The sequence below is a fragment of the Pistacia vera genome, unplaced genomic scaffold (genome assembly GCF_008641045.1).
Source record: "Pistacia vera cultivar Batoury unplaced genomic scaffold, PisVer_v2 Contig650, whole genome shotgun sequence".
Classification (NCBI taxonomy): Eukaryota; Viridiplantae; Streptophyta; class Magnoliopsida; order Sapindales; family Anacardiaceae; genus Pistacia; species Pistacia vera.
This window is the reverse complement of record NW_022196502.1, coordinates 657,945-681,514: the sequence shown is the minus strand read 5'-3', so window position 1 is coordinate 681,514 and position 23,570 is coordinate 657,945. Positions and strand designations below refer to the sequence as shown.

Genomic DNA, 23,570 nt, shown 5'->3' with positions numbered 1-23,570 from the left:
TGCTTCTCCATATCCAAATCCATACCTAAACCTTACTCCATCATGAATTCTTCAAATCCATTGTTTGATGATACCGATCCTAACCAATACCCGACTTCAAATCCTTCAACAACAAATTACTACCAGATGAACAAAACCCAAATCTAACATTCCTCCACAACCCTAACCTAGTAATGGCTGGAGTTTTGGTGGTTTAATCAAAACCATAACCGTTAAATCGGAATCGATCATTGAAACCTACCGTCACGATTTGCAGGAGTTTGGACAAGTCTAAGAAAGGAACCTGAGGTGGCCCAAGGATCCATTTGGACAGGCGGTACCGTCATTGATGAGTTTGGAAACACGGTTTGAAAGGGAAGGTCATATTCATCTCTCACGGAACGATGTTATTACTAGTGGTTGATCACGAATCCGATTCATCTGATAATAATACTAATCAAAATAATAATAGTGAGCAACGCAAACCTATAGTTGTTTTGATGTCAGGTTCGTGCGATTCGAAGAGATATAAAAACGTATTATGAGGAAGTTGATGATTTAGATGATTATAATAAGTGGAAATCTAGGTTTGTTTGGATACGATGAATGAGGAAATTGAGAGCTTGTTTGAACAAAATGGTGGTGCTCGGTTGGGATGAGATTGAGGATCTTAGCAACATTGAGAGAAGAAGTGACTATATTAGGAGCCAAATAAGGCCGATCACTTGTGGAAGTGGCGAGTGTTGTAGGAGAAAAGGAAGACTTGAATTGGGATATTGAAGAGAGGAGAGCATTTAAAGCTTGATACACCTTGAATCTTAAGTTCATAAATTCTTAGAATTGATTAATTGATTGCACTTGCTCCTTTTACCTCCTATTAAGAAGAGGAAGACTTGAGTTGGGATATTGAAGATGAGGACGAGAGATAAATTTTTAAATAATTGATTTTTTGTTTTCTAGTGAATTTTTCACCTTGTCTTGTTCATAAAGTTAACAACAGATCTTAACGATGGGTAAAAATTATTTTTTCAAAGTTTTTTGGAGTGGAAAACTAAGTACACCAAACTTGGGTGAGAATTGTCATTGGAAATTTCAAATACATAATTTAAGATAAATTTTCATAACATTTTTAATATAACTATAAAAAAGATGTGTGCGCAAATTGGCTGGATACCTCAGTTACCAGAAAGAAAAAAAAAACTTGAAGAGACTCGGTAGTGGAGGATGGGAGAAATTATCCGAAAATCGAATTGAAACTGGACCGAAAATCCTTTTTTTTTTTTTTTTTTTTTTGCAAACTGTTCGTTTGGTTTGTGAAAATTGGAAAACGAAAACCGGTTTGGTTTTCGTTTAAGGGTTTCCCAAATTGGTTAACCGAAAATCGTTTTAAAACCGTTTTAAGTTGGAAAACCCTGGTATGTAATGAAAAGGAGTTTAGAAAAAAAAAAAAAATAGTAATAATAACTCCAGATCTAGAGTCTCCATGGCAACGCCACCCACACCCATTCACCCAACCCATCAATGAACCCGTTGACAGAACCTAGTGACCACCACGACCAACAAGACCAGCTCCACTCTACGAACATCTAGTAATCCACTACCGATTGAACAAGGTAAGTTGAAAATGTGGTCCTAGTGGTTGGTTCTCAAGGTTTGCAGCTGAAAATGCGCTTAGTTCTTCAATTCTTCCTTTTCATTTTTATACAAATAGTCATTATGGTTGTGCCAATCTGTGGATAAAAGTCACTTATCAAACATCTGTCTTCGTTTTCTTCAAATTGAAACTGGAGTGGGTTCATGTATGTAGTTGGCTTTAGTAAAGTTCAGTGATGATTGCTATAGTTGGTCATGTATTTATCTCTCATTGGTTTCTGTTTGCTCTAAGTTGATTTAAAAGTTGGTTTTACTGAATTTGCATTGCACTTTGGCCTTCAAAATCATTTTTTAGATCTTGAGAAGCTTTGTTTCTAGTATGTAATAATGTCTAATTTGATGACTAAAATGTAAAAAAAAGTAGAATTTAGGGTTGAAATAGAAATCGGTTTGAAAACCGGTTAACCGGATAACTGAACCGAATATTCAGTTTGGTTTGAATTCGATTTATACCATAAAAACGGTCTGGTTTCGGTTTAAATTTTTGCCAAAACTGAATAAACAGTTCGGTTTTCGGTTAACGGATTATCCCACTCCTACTTGATAGGCTTACAATTATAACAAGACCTCCAAGCACAATCTGAAGCAACCCATTATTCTTCCCAATCTACATTTTGGAAAGCACAATCTCCCCATCTTTGCTTCTCTATTTGCTAGATGTGCTTTTTTCTCTTCCTCTCTCAGAGTTTCAACCTAATCAAAGATCAATTTTGAAGCATAAAAACACGAAGATAGTAGGGGGCGTTTGGTTTATTATTTGATAGGATTTGGAAATAATATTGGGTAGTTAAATAGGGGAGATTACGAGGTAAAATTTCAAAATTTCAAAAAAAAACCCCTAGGTTTGCTAATTTAATTAAACACCCCAATAATAAAAGTTTGTAATGAAAAAAACACCCCCACACCAGCAATGCCAGATTCCGCCACCATCGCTGAAATCTGCTGAATAATTACGTTACGACATAGACCGATCGAATTTGTGTCGTAACGTGTCGATATGGCCTTTTCCAGCCACTAGCCGTAGATCTAGCCTTTTCTGGCAGATCTACAGCTTGGTGGATCTGGCCAGAAAAGGCCAAATTACAGCCACATGTGGTCGTTGACGGCCAAATGTGGTCGTCGACGGCTGCAAAAGTCCATCTTTGGCCGTAAGCGATGACCAAAGATATAGTCATCGTGACGGCCAAATTGGTGAATTACCGGCCAGTTCCGTGTGGTGTAAGCGTGTGACAATTCTGGCTACCACCGTGGTTGTCAGAATCTGGCAAGTATGGGTGGATGGGAGTTTTTTTGCTAATTTTTAAACTTTTGGGGGTATTTAATGAAATTAATCAACTTAAGGGGCCTAAAAATAATTAAAAAATATATATATTTCTCAAATAATGTGCCAAACAATATCGGGGAATATGATTGGAATATGGGTAGAAATATTGAAACAAACACACCCGAGTATGCATCTAAACCACAAAAAATGAAAACAAAAACAGATAAAAGAAACAATATATGTAAAGGCTAAGATTCACTAATATTCATGAAAAAAGAAAGAACAACACCAAAAATTATACATTGCATTTGTGTTGAAACCCTAATCAAGAATGAAAATCTGAAAACAAAAACAGTGTCCTCTATTCTCAATAGCTCTACAGTGAAGCAAACCTTATTTTGAAAGTATTTTACTTTATTTTATTTCTTGAAACAGTACAAATATTCCAGTTTTTAATTGTAAAATTAAATGCATCATACAGTTCAAAAATTGCAGCAACACATTGCACTACAGATAATCCATAAACAATAAATATATTTACGTGCCAGAAATGGTTTTAGCCATAGAAGGTGCAGTTAACCCTTCATAAATAAATTTACGTGCCAGAGCGATACATTTGTCTGAGTTGTTTTGCCACATCAATCATTGTTGGCCTATCTTCAGCGGATTCAGAGACACATTTGAGGGCAAGCTCTGTAAAAGCTTGGAGTTTTTCTTTTTCTTCAAGACATTGTCCATCTCCAACAATTATGGGATCTACTATCTCATCAAGCCTATTGTTTCCAAAGTATTTCTTCACAAGATCCAGGAAAGATAAATCTTCGTCTTCAGTTTCAGGACCAGAATGACAGTCTACTCTCTGTCCTGTCAAAAGAATAAGTAGCAATACACCAAAGCTATAGACATCCACCTTTTCATTAAATCTCGCTGTTGTAAAACGCTCAGGTGCAAAAAATCCCCCTATTCCTATAATCCTATCTTTTGATTCCTCTATGTGAGTTTCACCTTCTGGCATGGATATGGAGTTTGAAAAATCACACAATTTGGCAACATATTTTTCATTGAATACAATAGTAGCTGGAGAGACCATTCTAAAAACAATGGGTCGAGGGAACTTGAAATGGAGATATGCAATTGCATTAGCTAACTCCATAGCAATCTTTAACCTATGTGTCAATAACAAAGGCTCAAAGTATGGTTCACATGAGCGATAAATATGATTAGCAAGAGTCCCATACTCCACAGATTCAAAAACTAGAATGTGAACTTCAGACTCTAAACAACATCCAATCAACTTCAAAATATTTTTGTGACCCATTTGCGATGCAAATACAATGCTATTAATACCAAATGCGGCTTGATCATAGAAATCAGCTGAAAACTTCATAACAGAAACGGGTCGATCTTGTAGAAAACCTTTGTACAATGAATATATGACCTCCTTTGTTATAATATTCTGTTGATCATAGTTGTTTGTTGCTATCTTGATCTCTTTATCAGTGAAGCTATGAATTGGATTATATTTACCATTAGAAGACGCAATCAACTCTTTTAATAAAATCTTACCATTCAAGAGAAATCTTTCCTGTTGCTGCCTTTTGCTTCCTTTCAAAAACGAACTCATCATCTAACCTAAAAATGCATAAATTAAAATTATCATTAACAATAAAGAAAAGTAAATCCATTTGAAAAATTTAAAAGCTGGATTTGTACCTGCGTGATCGATGAAATATTCAAAGTATCAGGCAAGATAAAGAACAACGCCCGCAAGGCTTGAGTTTGAGAGAGTCTTCTGATCTTCTTCCTCAACTATATCCTGATCAATTTGTTTAATTTAGATTCATCAGTTCATTTATTGACGAGAAAAGTTGACCCAACAATACAAAATACAAAATAGTTTATTAATGTCTCAATAAAAAATCCGCTGTCAACGTTTGATTTAACACTCCAAGGATAATCCACATTACCCACCAAGGCCACACTACCGACCTAGGAATTGCCAGACGGCAAAAATGCAAGAAGTCAAGAAAGGAGGCAATGTGGATAAACATCCAACTTTTCATTGAATTTACTTGTCATAACATACTGTAGATGCAACAAATCCGTATGTTCCTCTCACTTCATCTGTTATGTCAGTTTCACCTTCTGGAGTAGACATGGAGACTTCAAAATCAATTTGACAACATACTGTTCATGAGATACAAATATTAGATAGTCCGAGCCATCTGAAAACAATGGGTCCAGAGAACCCTTGTATTAGTTAGGAAATATAATATCTCCTTCAACAAGAAAGAGAATCTTGTTGCTGTTGGTGACCGATTCATGTCTACTGATAAAATTGAGAGCTTGTTTGAACAAAATGGTGGTGCTCGGTTGGGATGAGATTGAGGATCTTAGCAACATTGATGAGAAGAAAGTGACTCATGTTGGGAGCCCAAATAAGGCTGACTTGTGGAAGCGGCTGAGTGTTGTTGAAGAAGAGAAAGACTTGAATTGGGATATTGACGATGAGGACGAGCCATTTAAATCTTAAAGTTCCCAAATTCTTAGAATTGATTAATTGATTGCATTATGCTCCTTTTTACCTCCATATTAGGAAGAGGAAGACTTTGAGTTGGGATATTGAAGATGAGGACGAGAGATAAATTTTTAAATCATTGAATTTTTTTGGAATTTACCATTTTGTTCTTGTTCAGTTAAAGCTAATAAACGGATCTTAACGATGAGTGAGAAATTATTTTTTCAAAGTTTTTGAGTGGGAAACGTAATTACACTAAACCTAGGTGGGAATTTTCATTCTCTCTAAAAAAACAATCATAATTTTATCGTTTATTAAATTTTTGATTACATCTCTAATTAGATATGAAATTTGAAATACAAAATTTAAGATAAATCTTCAAAGTATTTTTAATTATAATTATAAAAAAAAGATGTACAAAATCCTTAGTTAATGATAGTATTTATTTTACAGTTGTGTGTGTCAGCTTACAGGCCCCTTGTTCCTCCTATTACTGTAATCCTATTACATTTTGATGACTTTTTTTTTTTTTTTTTTTAAGTTTTAGTTTTGGTGATCTTAAAAAATATTTTTGTTTTTTAATCTTATTTTCCCTTCAGCCTTAGCTAGAGCCGGCGGTGGGCCGTGTCAGCCAATGACACAAGGCACGATACAAAAAAATCATGGCACGGCACGACCCATAATCATGCAGGCTGTGCCATGGACCTTAAAAAAGGCACATGAGCCGGCACGACATGGCACGAAAAAAAATAAAAAAATAAAAAATAAAAATCATTATATTTTTTAAATTAATGAAAATGAAGATGTATGATAATTTTTAATTTTAATTTCTAAGTTTGTATTTGTAATTTATAAAATAGTAAAAAGTGTTGAAATTCAATTAATATTTCAATGTCTCATTATTTTATTATATTTCATAATAATTGTATGTTTTTTTAATTAATACAAATACAAAATGTCACTAAATATAACATATAAAATATTTTTATAATAATTATATATAATAAATCAAAATTATCATAATTTATAGATTATTAAAAAAATTTACAAAGCACGCAGGCCAACCCATGGCACGACACGATATATAGCAGGCCATGCCATGGGCCTCCAGATTTGGTAGACCAACACGGTACGACAAGACACGAATTTTTGTGGGCCTTGGCACGGCATGACAGGCCTTAAATTTTTAAGCACGGCACGGCCTACCGGCGTCTCTATCTTTAGGTAGCCAAATCTGTCTAAGAGAAATATGATCAGCATAAAGAGGCCTAATCACTTTCTCCTTCTCCATTGTTGCACAGTTTTCTCAAGCTTTTCTTGCAGGCTTTCCATCCGATTTAGTACTTCCCCAACTCTTATCATTCAGTGCCCCAATATCAAACACATCATATACCTCTCTGGTACCATAAAAATGGCAGCATATATCTTCATTGTGCATGAAAAATCCAGCTAAGTAGAACTTGAAGAAACTCGATAGGCTTACAATTATAACAAGACCTCCAAGCACAATCTGAAGCCAACCCATTATTCTTCCCAATCTACATTTTGGAAAGCACGATCTCCCCATCTTTGCTTCTCTTTTTGCTAGATGCTGCTTTTTTCTCTTCTTCTTCTCAGAGTTTCAACCTAATCAAAGATCATTTTTGAAGCAGAAAAACATGAAGATAGCTAAAATTCAATCATCAAATCCTAGTATATGCATCCAAGCCACAAAAACGAAATCAAAAACAGATAAAAGAAACAATATATGTAAAGGCTAAGATTCACTAATACTCATGAAAACAGAAAGAACAACACCAAAAATTATATACTGCATTTGTGTTGAAACCCTAATCAAGAATGAAAATCTGAAAACAAAAACAGTATCCTCAGTTCTCAATAGCTCTGCAGTGAAGTAAACCTTATTTTGAAAGTATTTTACTTTATTTTATTTCTTAAGCAAGTACAAATATTTCGTTCATTAATAAAATCAACTGCATTATATATGAAGATACATAAAGTTCAGAAAATCCATACACAATAAGATGGTTGCTGCTCTTAATAAAATTACACCAAGTTCAGAAATTCTTTTAGACATGGAAGATCCAATTAACCCTTCATAAATAAATTTACATGCCAGAGCGATACATTTGTCTGAGTTGTTTTGCCACATCAATCCTTGTTGGCCTATCTTCAGCGGATTCAGAGGCACATTTGAGGGCAAGCTCTGTAAAAGCTTGGATTTTTTGCTTTTCTTCAAGACATAGTCCATCTCCAACAATTATGGGATCTACTATCTCGTCAAGCCTATTGTTTCCAAAGTATTTCTTCACAAGAGCCAAAAAAGATAAATTTTCATCTTCAGTTTCAGGACCAGAATGACAGCCTACTCTCTGTCCCGTCAAAAGAATAAGAAGATTCTGGCTAATAAGAAGCGACAACAAAAATAATAAAAACAAATTAAAAATGTATTTATTTCCACTGCATGTAAACATTTATCAGTGAATGATTTTGTGGCAGGAGCTTACAACAATGAAGCATTAATTCTGCCCAATTTTGGTCTGTAGACTTTATGCCACATGTGGTGAATACATGGTCTAGATTTGACATTATATATAATTATCTAGAAATAGATGGTCTAAATTTGACAACATATAATTAATTTGCAAGTAGGATACTTTCTTAACTATAAAATGGCAAATAGTTGATCTAGATTTGACAGTATAATTATCTAGATACAGAGTTAAGTCTGCTTGACCAATAAGCTAAATGTGACGGCCTTTTAAGTATATAACATCCCGACGCACTATAAAGATATTGTAGATTTATCTCTTACCCATCTCAAATAGTGGATCTCAGAATGCGTCCTTTCGATTCAAACCCACCTCAAATAGTGGGTAAAAGAAAAATCACAGTATCTTGACAATAGACTGGAATGCTAAGTTAAGCCTCTTATGTTTTGTCAAAAATCATAATTTTGTCCTTCTGTAATTATAGAGACGCTTGGCTTTCTTTGGAAAGTTGACACTTCTTCTATAGAAATAGAGACAATATAATTATCATAACAAAAATATATATATATGAAAGGTCTATTACAAGGGCATTCTCAATCTTCATAAATGCATGAAAATTTACATCTTTGTAATAATAAGTACATAAATTAAGACATTAATTGACAAGTAGATTTATAAATGTGCCTAAGTTGTTTTGCTACATCAATCATTGTTGGCCTGTCTACGGCTGAATGAGAGAGACATTTAAAGGCAAGCTCTGCAAATGCTTGCAATTGCTCTTCTTTTTCGGGAGATAGTCCAGAACCAACAACTATGGGATCAACTATCTCAGTAAACCTCTCTTGCTCCATGCATTTTTTCACAGCATGCTCCAAATTCCAATTAAGACGAGTTTCAGTAATCCAACTGGGAGGCTCATGTGTTTTGAGACCAGTCAAAAGCACAAGTAGCAATACACCAAAGCTATAGACATCCACCTTTTCATTAAATCTCGGTGTTGTAAAACGCTCAGGTGCAAAAAATCCCCCTATTCCTATAATCCTATCTTTTGATTCCACTATGTGAGTTTCACCTTCTGGCATGGATATGGAGTTTGAAAAATCACACAATTTGGCAACATATTTTTCATTGAATACAATGGTAGATGGACAGACCATTCTAAAAACAATGGGTCGAGGGAACTTGAAATGGAGATATGCAATTGCATTAGCTAACTCCATAGCAATCTTTAACCTATGTGCCAATAACAAAGGCTCGAAATGCGGTTCATATGAACGAAAAATACGATCAGCAAGAGTCCCATTCTCCACAGATTCAAAAACTAGAATGTGAACTTCAGACTCTAAACAACATCCAATCAACTTCAAAATATTTTTGTGACTCATTTGCGATGCAAATACAATGCTATTAATACCAAATGCGGCTTGATCATAGAAATCAGGTGAAAACTTCATAACAGAAACGGGTCGATCTTGTAGAAAACCTTTGTACAATGAATATATGACCTCCTTTGTTATAATATTCTGTTGATCATAGTTTTTTGTTGCTATCTTGATCTCTTTATCAGTGAAGCTACGATATGGATTATACTTACCATTAGAAGACGCAATCAACTCTTTCAATAAAGTTTTACCATTCAACAGAAATCTTTTCTCTTTCTGCCGTTTGCTTTCTTTCAAAAACCAACTCATCATCTAACCTAAAAATGCATAAATTAAAATTATCACTAACAATTAAGAAAACTAAATCCATTAGCGGATAGACACAGAAAAAAAAAATGGAAAAGCTGGATATGTAATTTACCTGCGTGATTGATGAAATATTCAAGTATCAGGCAAGATAAAGAACAACGCCCACAAGGCTTGAGTTTGTTTGAGAGAGTCTTCTGATCTTCTTCCTCAACTATTTGATCAATTTATTTGTTAAGATTCATCAGTTCATTGATTGACAAGAAAAGTTAAATTCCATAACCATTAACCAAGATAAGGAAGCTTCCTTTGCTTTGATAAGGTGGCTGTTGTTTGAACAGCCTTGTATTGGTGGGGTCTAGGTGTCAAAATAACGTGTCCTACCATTTAGCTTCGCGGAATGTGTACTGTCTTACTGTAAATGGGACCCTATGTCTATCAATAAAAATAGGCCAAACGACCTACACCTACCCAAAGTTTGGAGAAACGACAGACTGGTACCCAAAAGACAAAAGGTTTCAAAATAACAAATAGGTACCTTTTGTTAATGAAAAGACTAGAATACCCTTTGAGAAATATTAGTCTATTTTTTAAATTATTTTAAACCCCTTAAGTTTATTCATTTCACAAATACCCCTAGAAAAGGTTTAAAAATTAACAAAAACACCCCCACCCACCTATACTTGCCAGATTCCAACGGCCACCGCCGGTGGTAGCCGGAATCTGTCACAACGGTCTATGTCACACCGTAAATGACCGGTAATTCACCGCCCTAGCCTTTTCCGGCCAGATCCACAGTGGATCTGGCCGGAAATTGACGGCCAAAGAAATGGCCGTCGTTGACTGTCAACGACAGAAAATCTTGGCCATCGTTGACAGACAAAGATGGTCATTTCTTTGGCCGTCACTTTCCGGCTAGATCTGGCCAGATCTGGCCTTTTCACGTCAGATCTGGCCTTTTCCGGCCAAATCCACTGTGGATCTGGCCGGAAAAGGTCATATCAACGCCTTACCCACCAGATCCGACCAATCTGTGGTGTAACACAATTTTCCGACAGATTCTAGTGGTGGTGACCGGAATCTGGCACTGTCGGTGGTGGGGGTGTTTTTGTTATTTTATAAAATTTTTATGTATTGGGGTATTTAGTTAAATTATCAAACCTAGGGGGTTTTTTAAATATTTACAAAACTAAAATATCAAATTTTAAGGGTATTTTAGTCTTTTCATCATTAAAAAGGTATCAATTTATCTTTTTGAAACCTTTTGGGTACCAGTCTGTCGTTTCTCCAAACCTTGGGTAGGTGTGTGTCGTTTGGCCATAAAAATATCGAAATTTCTTGAAGTTCGCAGTTGAAAGTACTTTTGAATTAACTTACTGCGAGAATTCCCAATAAGTATTATAGAAATATAAATTTGCCCATTCTTTTAATGTGCCGTCAACATTTGATTTAACGCTCCCTAGATAATATGGTAAAGGGACATTTGGTCGAAGATAATGTGAGATTATCGAAGGTCTGTGAATATCGTTACTTTATTATCACGTTTATCAAAAAGATAAGATTTGAAAATCTTTAGTATGCGTTTGGTTTAATATTTTTATCCCTATTCTAATCCTATTTTTCAAATAGCGTTTGGTACAATATTCTCAAAATATTACCCTATTTTTTTAATTACATTTTAACCCCATAAGGTTATTAATTTCACTAAATACCCCCTAAAAAAAAAGTTTAAAAATTAACAAAAACACCCCATCAACCCAACTTGTCAGATTCCGGCAACCACCGTCGGTGATAGCCGGAATCTGTACAACGGCCAAACTTCCGACCAGAAATGGTCGGAAGTTCACCGCTGTGACCTTTTCCGGCCAGATCCACCACGGATCTGGCCGGAAAAGGCCAGATCTGGCCGTCAGCGACGGCCAAAGAAATGGACGTCGTGACGAAAAGCGACGGCACATCTTGGGCCGTCGTGGACGGCCAAAGATGGCCGTCGTTTGCATTTTGGCCTGTCGACCCTCAGGCCATAACAAAACCGGAGATCTGGCCTTTCCACGGACAGAGCCCAAACAATGCCGATCTAGCCGGAAAAGGGCCATAACGACGTGTTACGGCAAAGATCCGTAAGTTCCCCTGGTGCCTAAACGAAAATTTTCCGGCCAGATTCCGGCGGTGGTGGCCGGAATCTGACGTGCAAGGTGTGGTTGGGTGGAGCCGATGTTCTGTAGCATGCTTCCCTGCTCTTTGCGCACACCTTTTCCACATGTTAGGGTCTTTAGTTAAATTAGTAAACCCTAAGCGGCTTCCTCCTTTTTCCTCTTTTCCTCTTCCCTCCTTCCGATCTTTCTTCGCTTCCTTTCTTCTTCCCTTCCTTCTCTTTCTATACGTCCTTTTCCACTCCTCTCCTCTTTTTTCCTTTCATCTTATTCGCTGCTCTTTTATCCATTCTTCCTCCTTCCTCTCTCCCCTCCCCTCTTCTCCTCTTTTCCTCCGTTTCTCCTTTCCCTTTTTATCCACTCCTCTTTCTATTTCCCCTCCTTTGGTTATAAATTTAAAATTTACTCGTAATACTCCCATATCCAATAACTCAATACTATCCCTAAAATCCTATCCAAATACTAATCAATCACCTTAAATATATATATAACAGAATAATTAATAAAATGATTGCTTCTATTTTTTTTAGAGTATTTTAAGGTTTTCAAAGTAATAATTTTTTATTAAATTTTATCCCTAATTAATAAAATTCAGGAATGATATTCTTATTTTTAAATTTATTACATGAATATAGTTTTTACTATTTTACTACAACTAATTAACTTTTTAGACAAAATTACCCTTGAATTCAAAAATTACAGCCCCCAAGCCACCATCACCCCCACCTACCTGTCACCACCGCAACCGTCGCCATCGAAACGGTGCAGGAAGGTAAAGTGGTTGTTGTGCACCGATATGGTCATTTCCGACCAGATCCGTCATCGATCTAGCCGTTAAGCCAGATCTCTAGCCGAAAATGGTCATACAGCGAACGAAGTCATTTTCTGCCTTCCATGCATGCTGGTGGTGGTTGCCAGCGGCCGGCAATAACTGGGTTGATGGGGGTGCTTTGTTGATTTTCCAAACTTTTATTATGGGGTTGTTTTTGCTAAGTTTTAAATGCAGAGGGTTATAAGAATCCAAATAATAATCAATGTTAAAAATTAATATAATAATAATATTAATTAGAAGATAATTTTAGTAATTTAATAACATACCCATCAATTTATTCATCATAATCAAACATATTAATATAACTACCTACCAACTAACCAAATACATTTTTCTAAAGATTTTCATAATCTTTAGGGTAGGGTTCGGGGTTAAATGACATTAGGGGTAATGTCATCTTATATTACTTGATTACCACGTTGGTTGTAAGTAAATAAGATACCAGTAATCTTCAATACCAATAGTGGTTACTATTGGTAATAAAGAGGTAATCTGATTACCTTCATTTCTTAGGTTTTCTGAGTTACCAGGGTTATCTTTTTTTGTTACAATTTTATCCCTTATTAATAAAATTTGGACAATAATACCCCTACTTTAAAACAAATTTACATTAACATCCTATTTCAATTTTACCCTTGTTTAATTAAAATTTTGAACAATTGCCCTTATATTTAAAATATTTACAGACCACCACTGCCATCCAGCAGCCACCACCACAGCCACCAACCACCATCGCCGACAGCGGTCAACCACCTGGACACCGCGGAAAATTACCAGAGTCGTAAAAACTGGAAATTCTGTGGAGGCTCCGGGAGGTTTCTCTATGGCCGTTTTTGGCCATTGTGGCGAAAACGGCCAAATCGGGCCAGATCTGGCCGGAAATGGCCAGTCTATTCTGGCCATTTCGGCCAGATACGTGGCCGTTATCGGCGGCCAGAATAGATCTGGCGTTAACGGCCAGATCTGGCCCGATATGGCGTTTTGGCCATCAATATGGCCAAAACGGCTATAGCGGAGCCTCTGGTCACGGTGGTACTCACGGGCACATCGGCGGTGGTTGCGGTGGTTCGCGGTGGTGGGGGTGATTTTCGTCATAAATTAAAGTTTTATATAAGCGGGGGTGTTTTAGCTAAATCTGAAATATTGGGGGTAAAAGAGTTATTCAAAAATAATAATAAAAATAATTTTATATTAATATTTAAAAGGGGGACAATTTAGTAATAAAAGCATACCCACAATTTATTCCCATAACCAAAAATATTAAATAACATACCCACCAACTAACCAAACAAGTTTCTAAGATTCCCAGTAATCTTCAAGGTAATCTATCTTTCTAGTAATCAAATATTCCAGTAACTAACATTCCTGAACCAAACGCCCCTTAAGTAATCTAACTTTCCAGTAATCTAATATTTCATGATCCAATCACACCGAATAATATAACATCAAGACGATGACACATTACCATCAAGGCCACACTACCTACATAGGATGTCAAATGGCCCAAATGCATGAAGAACGGAGGCAACCTGTGATATGCAGGAACAGTGATATGCCATAATCAGCAACAAAAATAAATGTAAATGATGAAAAAATTTGGTTCTTCTAGTACAATGCCAGTCACAGGAAAGCTCACATATGACTCAAGAATCGTTTTTCTTCGATTAAACAAATTTCCAATACGACTCTCACAACAAAAGAGCATTTTTATAAATTCAAGCATGTGGGAATCTGTCAAAGGAGCTATATGCTGTTCATTATATAAACATTCTGTCTGGGGGATTTCAGAGCAAGTCAAGCAACAGGGGAGATATAAATACCTGTAAACAGAGCCAAGTACAGTCTAATCAATAATTAAGGCAACTGTGGTGGCCTTCAAGCAATATGAATACCAGAACAAATATATAAAGGAAAGCTCTATTACAGGGCATCGCACACCCTTGATCCTTCTATACATAACATTAAAAGTAATTACGATCAAATTAAGAAATAATTAACAAGTAGATTTGTACATTTTCCTAGTTGTTTTATGCTACATCAATCTTTCGGCTTTCTTGAGCGAATTTGGAGAAACATTTTTTAGGAAGGGTGTTAAGAGCTTGCAATTGCTATTCTATTTCTAGCGACAATTCGGTACCAAAAATTGTGGGATCCACTTAACTTTATTTCCAGATAATTATATAACATTGGGCTTGGTAGAAGCTTGGTAGAACATAGCCATATATTAGCTCATCTATAACATCGACTAGGTAGAATTCACCCAAAAACTAACAAAGAGAGGGAGAGAGAGAGAGAGAGAGAAACACAATATATATATAAAGACCAATCATTTAGGGGACATAAAAGACCTTTACTGTCAAGTCAAAGTATAACATTGAATAGATGATCTTAGATATGATAATTAATAGTATGAAACAGGGCATTGCCACACCCTCATTTAATAACATTAAAATTCGTAACTTTATATGTAACTATGATCATATATTAAGACATAATAATAAGTAAGAATCAAACAAGGAGGCAAATTATGGAGGAAGAAGATTTGGTAACAAGAAGCGACAACAAAAATAATAAAAACAAATTAAAAATGTAAATGATGATAATATTTATTTCCACTGGATGTAAACATTTATCAGGGAATGATTTGTGGCAGGAGCTTACAACAATGAAGCATTAGTTCTACCGAATTTTGGTCTCTAGACTTATGCCACATGTGGTGAATAGATGGTCTACATTAGACAACATATATAAACAATTTGCAAGGAGCTTTCTTAACTATAAAATGGTGAATAGATGGTAAGATTTGACAATATATTATCTAGAAAAAGAGTTAAGTCTGCTTGATTAATAAGTTAAATGTGGTGACCTTTAAGTAATAAACATCCCAGTGCACAATAAAGATACTGTAGATTTATCCTTATCCATCTCAAATAGTGCATCTTATAACGCATCCTTTCAATTCGAACTCACCTCAAATATAGGTAAAAGAAAAATCACAATATCTGATAACGATTGGAATGTTAAGTTAAGCTCTTTAGTTTTTGTCAAAATCAATTTTTGTCTCTCTACTTTAGGACGCTTGGCTTTATTTGGAAAGCGACACTTCTTCTATAGAATAGAAACAATATATATCAATAACAAATATATATATATGAAAGGTCTATTACAAAAGCATTCTCCTCTTCTAAATGCATGAAATTTACATCTTTGTAATATGAGTACATAAATTAAGACATTAATTGACAAGTAGATTATAAAGTGCCTAAGTTGTTTTGTACATCATCATTGTTGGCCTGTCTAGGGTGAAGATATACATTTAAAGGCAAGCTCTGCAAATGCTTGCCATTGCTCTTCTTTTTCAGGAGATAGTCCAGAACCAACAACTATGGGATCAACTATCTCAGTAAACCTATCTTGTCAATGTATTTTTTCACAACACGCGCCAGGCCATCAAAATGAATTTCGATACGCCGAATGAAAGAATCAATATAGCTCGAATCATCACGTCCAAGGCCCATCAAAATGAGTTTCAGTAGGGCTATGGGAGAATCATCACGCTCCAAAGGCCATCAAAATGAGTTCAGTAGCTAATGGGAGAATCATCACGTCCAAAGGCCCATAAAAAGAGTTCAGTAGGCCGAATGGGAGAATCATCACGCTCCAAAGGCCATCAAAATGAGTTTCAGTAGGCTCATGGGAAATCATCAGAATGAGTTTCAGCAGGCGAACTGGAGAATCATCACGCTCCAAAGGCCCATCAAAAGAGTTTCAGTAGACCGAATGGGAGAACATAAGAATGAGTTTCAGCAGGCGAACTGGGAGAATATAAGAATGAGTTTCAGTAGGCGAACTGGGACGCTGAACTGATTGAGACCAGTCAAAAGCTCAGTAGAATTACACCACAAGCCATAGACATCCACCTTTCATGAGTTTTGTTGATAATGCACTCAGGTGCCAGAAATCCATATGTTCCTGCCATTTCATCTTCTACGTGAGTTTCACCTTCTGGAATAGCGATGGCCAAAGAAAAACAAACAATTTGGCAACATATGTTCAGGGAAACAATAGTCCGAGTCGATCGATCTAAAAATAATGGGTCGAGAGAAACCCAAGTGGAGATATGCATCATTAGCTATCTCCATAGCAATCTTAACCTATGTGTCAATAACAAAGGCTCGAAATGCGGTTCACTTGAACGATAATACGATCAGCAAGAGTCCCATTTCCACGTGTTCAAAAACTAGAATGGGAGCTTCAGTCTCTAAACAAAATCCAATCAATTCAAAAAAAATTTGTGTTTCATTTGCGATGCAAATACGATGCTATTAATACTATATTTGGTACACTTATCTGAAAAAATCAAAACAGAAACCGGTCGATCTTGTAGAAAACCGGTACAATGAATACCGCGAGCAATTGTATAAGATTCTGTTGATCATAGTTGTTTGTTGTGCTATCTTGATCTCTTTGTCAGTGAAGCTACGATATTGATTATACTACCATTAGAAGACGCAATCAACTCTTTCAATAAAGTTTTACCATTCAACAGAAATCTTTCCTCTTTCTGCCGTTTGCTTTCTTTCAAAAACCAACTCATCATCTAACCTAAAAATGCATAAATTAAAATTATCATTAACAATTAAGAAAACTAAATCCATTTGAAAAATTTAAAAGCTGGATTTGTACCTGCGTGATTGATGAAATATTCAAGTATCATGCAAGATAAAGAACAATGCCCCAAGGCCTGAGTTTGAGATAGTCTTCGATCTGATCTTCTTCCTCAGCTATCTTGATCACTTTGTTTATTTTAGATTCATCAGTTCATTTATTGACGAGAAAAGTTGACCCACTCATAATCTGAAATTTCCATCACCAAGATCAGGAAGCTTCCTTTGCTTTGATAAGGTCTATCTGGTTGTTATTTGAACAGCCTTGTGTTAGTGGGGTAATAACGTGTCCTGCCATTTAGCCTCGCGGAATGTGTAATGTCTTACTGTAAATGGGACCCAATGTCTATCCATAAAGATATCGAAATTTCTTAAAGTTCGAAGTTGTAAGTAATTTTTAATTAACTTACTGCGAGAATTCCCAAAAAGTATTATAAAAATATAAATTTGCCCGGCTTTTAATGTGCCGTCCACGTTTGATTTAACACTCCGTGGATAATGTTGTAAAAGGGCGTTTGGTAATGTTCTGAAAACCGGATCGGCAGTTGACTCGGCCAGAGGCTCGGTTTCTGGTTTTCACGGTTGGATCGGTCCGACCGATCGATCGGACCGCTGACATCAGCAAAACACGATTAAAAGTAAAAAAATTTAAAAATCCAGATTTTTATGTAACGAAAATCTATAACCCGTCCAACCAACTCTACGATAATAATAATAAAACCATCCAAATTTGATAGTTAATGACTTAATGTTTACAAATTCAATCCTCAAAGTCTAAAGTTTCAAACATCATCAAAGGCATTACAAAATAATATCACGACTGTAATGTAGTAGACCAGCCACGGCAAGGAAGAAGCAGAGTAGCAGACGAGCGATGATTGAAGAGGTTGAAGACTTGAAGGCTGAAGCTGAAAATTGAATGAGATTGCGAATGGAGGAGGACTGGACTGGAGCCTGAAGAGGTTATTGAAGAGGAGGAGATCGCGATGATTGAAGAGGTTGAAGACTTGAAGAGTGAAGACTTGAAGGCTGAAGCTGAAGCTTGAAGGAGATCCGAGATCGTGAATGGAGGAGGAGGAGGGGACTGGAGAGTAGAGATCACGAATGGCAAAGGCAAACCAAAAAGAAAACTGAAAAAGCAAACGCAAATTTCAATTTAGTAAAGTGGCAGACAGCTAATCTGCAAAAGAAATAGAAAATGGATTAAAAAAATGTGGATTTGACCGTTTGACTTTAACTTTTTAAATTTTTTTCACATTTTTTAATTTTACTTAGTGGACCGGATTTGTTTCTTAAACCGGTTGGACCGTCGGTTTGCTACAGTAAAACGGTCCAACCACGGTTTAAAACGATCTAATTTAAAAATCCGGGTTTTTACATTTTTTAAACCAGAAATCTCAGCGAAACCCAGTCGGACCGGTTAGACCGCCCAGTCCGATCCGGGTTTCAGAACATTGGCGTTTGGCCGAGGGAAAGTGAGACTTTAATTTTGATAATCTTTAAATATTAATAATAGATATTGTTGATTACCTTTATTTTTTTAAATATTCTAAAATTATAAAAATAATTTTTTTATTATAATTATATCCCTTATTAATAAAATTTTAGAATAATAATACCCTTATTTTTAAATTTATTTACATGAATATGATTTTTACTATTTTACCCAAACTAATTAACTTTTTAGACAAAATTACTCTTGAATTTAAAACAAATTACAACTCACCCAAGATACCACTCCCACCCACCCACCTGTCGTTGCCACCGTTAAAACGACGTACAAAAGCTCAAAATGGCTATCGTGTGTCGATATGGCCATTTTCAGCCAGATCGACAGCCGTTAACAGCCACGTCTATTAACGGCCATCGATTTGGCCAGATTTGGTCATTTTCAGCCAGATCTTTGGCCGAAGATCTGGCCGAAAATGGTCATATGGCGCACGGAGGCCATTTCCTACCTTCCATGAGCTGTTTGGTTGCCAACTGTTCGCAGTGGTTGTCGACGGCCCACAGTGGCTAGGTTGGTGGGGTGTTTTACATCTTTATAATAATGAGTACATAAATTAAGACATTAATTGACAAGTTGATTTATAAATGTGCCTAAGTTGTTTTGCTACATCAATCATTGTTGGCATGTCTTCGGCTGAATCAGAGACACATTTAAAGGCAAGCTCTGCAAATGCTTGCAATTGCTCTTCTTTTTCGGGAGATAGTCTCATACCAACAACTATGGGATCAACTATCTTAGTAAACTTGTCTTGCTCAATGTATATTTTCACAACATGCTCCAAATTGCAATTAAGACAAGTTACAGTAATCCAACTGGAAGACTCAGTTGCTCTGAAACCAGTCAAAAGCACAAGTAGAATTATACCAAAGCTATAGACATCTACCTTTTCATTGCATTTTTCTGTCATAAGGTACTCAGGTGCCAGAAATCCAAATCTTCCTAGCACTTCATCTTTTACGTGAGTTTTACCTTCTGGAATAGCAATGGAGTGTGAAAAATCAAACAATTTGACAACATATTGTTCATTGAATACAATAGTATGTGGATCAATCGATCTAAAAATAATGGGTCGACGGAACCCAGAATGGAGATATGCAATCGCATGAGCTATCTCCATAGCAATCTTTAACCGATGTGTCAATAACGAAGGCTCAAAATGTGGTTCACATGACCGATAAAGACAATCAGCAAGAGTCCCACACTCCACAAGTTCAAAAACTAAAATGGGAAGTTGAGATTCTAAACAACATCCAATCAACTTCAAAATATTTTTGTGACTCATTTGCGATGCAAATATAATGATATTAATACTATTTATGGCACCAAGAAAGATATCAAATCTAAACTTTACAACAGAAATTGATCGATCTTGTAGAAAGCCTTTGTACAAGAGATAAAAGTCTCCTGAAATTATAATATTATGTTGATCATAGTTATTTGTTGCAATCTTGATTTCTTTATCAGTGAAGCTATGAAATAGATTATATTTACCATGAGAAGATGCAACCAACTCTTTCAATAAAATTTTACCATTCGACAGAAATGTTTCCTCTTTTTGTTTCTGCCTTTTGCTTTCTTTAAAAAACGACCACATCATCTAACCTAAAATGCATAAATTAAAATAATCATTAACAAATAAGAAAACTAAATCCATTTGCAGAAAGCTTCCTTTGCTTATTGACGAGAAAAGTAACTGAAATTTCCATCGCCAAGATCAGGAAGCTTCCTTTGCTTTCATAATTGTCAAATTTGGAGGCTTATGCTTTCCATGAATTAACAAAATACAAAATAGATTATTAATGTCCCACTAACGTTCATTAAAAATAAATAAATAAAATTATAAGAAATAAAAATTTGCCCCTAACTGTAATGTGCATTGGCTCCGTTTGTTTTGTTATTCCTATCCATATTCCCAAAATACTTGTTTGTTTTATTATTTAAGAAATACTATTTATTTTTTAATTACTTTTAAACTCCTTAAGTTTATTAATTTAGTTAAACGCCCCTTAAAAAAAATTTAAAAATTAATAAAAACACCCCTATTTATCCATAGTTGTCGGAATCTATCATAATGGTGTATAAACGATCGAGAATGGCTGGTAATTTATCGATCTAGCCCTTTTCAGTCAGATCCATATTGGATTTGACCGTAAAAAGCTAAATTTGACAGTCAACGATGGCCAAAGATATACTTATCATGTTGACCGCCAAATCTGGCCTCTTGCAGCCGCCAAATTATCAAATTAAAAGAAAAGATTAAAGGCCACACCGGCAGTTGTAGAGATAAGTTACAATAAAAAAAAAAAAAAAATTCGGAGAAACCCTTTTTTTCTTTTTTTTAATTGTTAGATTTATGGTAAATCATATTCTTTAATGAGCTTCTTTTATATCCTTTTGAGGAGAATGACCCACTATGCGCGCCACAACCCCGGTCAATTTAAAAGACGACAGAAATTTAATGCATTTAAGAACACCCTAGAAGTAGAAGCTATTAATTTTGATGTACCAAGGGGAGAGAAGATCAAACTTATCATCTTTCAAGTAATTCAATAATAGAATTCACTTTTACTGTTTCATTTTATTCAATATTATAAACTTATCTCAAATGATATGATTTTGTAAAGGATGTTTGATGTTTTTAATGGGGTTTAATATTTATAGGGTTTTTTTAAATAATTTCTAAGAAATAAATGAGTTAAATGCTAAGCGACCTCACGAAAAAGAAAAAAATAAGAGGAAATTGATCCACCTAATATGCAAGAAGTCAAGAAAGGAGGCAACTTTGTATATGCAGGAACAGTAATATGGCCAAAAATCAGCAACAAAAGACAAATGTAAATGATCCACCTAATGATCTTACTGTAGCTCACATATAATAACATAAAAATATATAGATATAAATCAAGAATAAACAAAATTTCAATACAAATCTCACCAACATTTTCTATAAATTCCAAGCATGTGGGAATCTGTCAAAGGAGATATATATGCTGTAGAATTATATAAACATCATGAGCAAGTCAAGCCAACAAGGGAGATATAATTATCTAGAAACAGAGTTAGTATATATGTTTAATCAATAACTAAGCCAGATGGGGTGGCCTTCAAGCAATATGAATACCAGAACAAATTATATGAAGGAAAGCTCTATTCTATTACAAAGGCATTGCCACACCCTTCATTTACATTTTCCTGAGTTGTTTTGCTACATCAATCATTTTCGGCCTTTCTTGAGCAAATTTAGAGAGGCATTTTAAGGCAAGTTCTGTAAGAGCTTGCAATTGCTGTTCCTTTCCTAGAGACCAATTCGGTACCAACAATTATGGGATTTACTCAGTAAAGTTATCCTGCTCAATGTATTTCTTCACGAGAATGATCGATCAATTAATTTCTGTCCAGTTAAAAGCTCAAGTACCAAAACTATAAACATCCAACTTTTCATTGAATATGCTTGTCATAACATACTCAGGTGCAACAAATCCGTATCTTCCTCTCACGTCATCTGTTATGTCAGTCTCACCTTCTAGAATAGACATGGAGCATTCAAAATCAATAAAATTTTACCATTCAACAGAAATGTTTCCTGTTTCTGCCTTTTGCTTTCCTTTAAATACAAACACATCATCTAACCTAAAAATGCATAATTATCATTAACAATTAAGAAAACTAAAACATTTGCAGATGGACACAGAAAAAAATAATTTAAAAGCTGGATATGTGATGAACCTACGTGATTGATGAAATATTCAAGTATCATGCAAGATAAAGAACAACGCCCTCAAGGCTTGAGTTTGAGAGAGTCTTCTGATCTTCTTCCTCAACTATTTGATTTAGACTCATCAGTTCACTTATTGACTAGAAAAGTTGACCCACTAGAATCTGAAATTTCCATCATCAAGATCAGGAAGCTTCCTTTGCTCTGATAATTGTCAAATGCGAAGTCAAATTTGGAGGCTCATGCTTTCCATGAATTAAGAAAATACAGAATAGTTTATTAATGTCCCACTAAGCTTCATCAAAAGAAACAAATTATAAGGAATGGAAAGTTGCCCCTGACTTTAATGTAATACTGTGATAAATAATAGCGTCAAGACCGATCAAAGGCCACACTACCAACGTAGTGTCACGGCAGACTCATGCCCAAGTTCATGTGAGGTCTAATATACAATTCAAAAGACCTGAGCCAAACTTGACCTACAAGTATCAAAAGAATATGTTAGAGAATATATGTAGAAGCTTTCTACATATTAACCGAATAGGTTTAGAATTTTATTGCTTGTGCACTTAATCCTAATCATTCATCTCAATAGATATGTACGGATCTAGTCTTATTACACCATATTCCAATCCATTGCTTGTATACTTTATAATATCTACTTGTAAAATTTTATATAAAGCTAGCTAGTATTAGGTTTAGTTCATTCCAAACATTGTATTCAAGTTAAAGTAATACAATAAAGTTTTTCTCTTCATCTCATCTCTCTTTACGAGTTTGTGGATTTATTGAAACTACTTATATTTCGTGTTCAAATGGCCCAAATCGCCAAAAATGAGCAACAAAAAATAAATGTAAATGATGGAAAAATTTGGTTCTTCTAGTAACATCGTAACATGCGAATCATAGAAAGTAAGTGATTCACCTAACGATGTTGTTGTAGCTCACATATAACATAAAAGTATATAGATATAAATCAAGAATTCTTTTTTTTCTTTGATTAAACAAAATTTTGATATGAATCTCATCAACAAAAGAATATTTTTTATAAATTCCAAGCATGTGAGAATCTGTCATATATAACATTGGGCTTGGTAGA

The 23,570-nt window shown here is 35.3% G+C and overlaps 3 protein-coding genes and 1 long non-coding RNA gene across 4 annotated transcripts; all 4 read right to left on the bottom strand.

Annotated features, from left to right (window-relative positions):
• Positions 1 to 3,191: 3,191 nt before the first annotated feature.
• Positions 3,192 to 4,749, bottom strand: LOC116111799 (non-functional pseudokinase ZED1-like). Its single transcript, XM_031397949.1, has 2 exons — positions 4,610 to 4,749; positions 3,192 to 4,528 (listed from the first exon to the last, which is right to left on the bottom strand). The coding sequence occupies exon 2, from the start codon at positions 4,521 to 4,523 to the stop codon at positions 3,492 to 3,494; it is 1,032 nt and encodes a 343-aa protein (XP_031253809.1). The 5' UTR covers positions 4,524 to 4,528; positions 4,610 to 4,749; the 3' UTR covers positions 3,192 to 3,491.
• Positions 4,750 to 8,484: 3,735 nt separating this feature from the next.
• On the bottom strand, positions 8,485 to 9,795 carry LOC116111822 (non-functional pseudokinase ZED1-like). The gene is made up of 2 exons (XM_031397971.1): positions 9,710 to 9,795; positions 8,485 to 9,605 (listed from the first exon to the last, which is right to left on the bottom strand). The coding sequence occupies exon 2, from the start codon at positions 9,598 to 9,600 to the stop codon at positions 8,554 to 8,556; it is 1,047 nt and encodes a 348-aa protein (XP_031253831.1). The 5' UTR covers positions 9,601 to 9,605; positions 9,710 to 9,795; the 3' UTR covers positions 8,485 to 8,553.
• Positions 9,796 to 16,530: 6,735 nt separating this feature from the next.
• On the bottom strand, positions 16,531 to 17,500 carry LOC116111800. The gene is made up of 3 exons (XR_004125117.1): positions 17,266 to 17,500; positions 17,080 to 17,184; positions 16,531 to 16,584 (listed from the first exon to the last, which is right to left on the bottom strand). It is a non-coding gene; the product is annotated as an uncharacterized LOC116111800 (long non-coding RNA).
• Positions 17,501 to 19,309: 1,809 nt separating this feature from the next.
• On the bottom strand, positions 19,310 to 20,038 carry LOC116111821 (non-functional pseudokinase ZED1-like). The gene has a single exon (XM_031397970.1). It carries the CDS (start codon positions 20,036 to 20,038, stop codon positions 19,310 to 19,312), a length of 729 nt encoding a protein of 242 aa, XP_031253830.1.
• Positions 20,039 to 23,570: the final 3,532 nt, after the last annotated feature.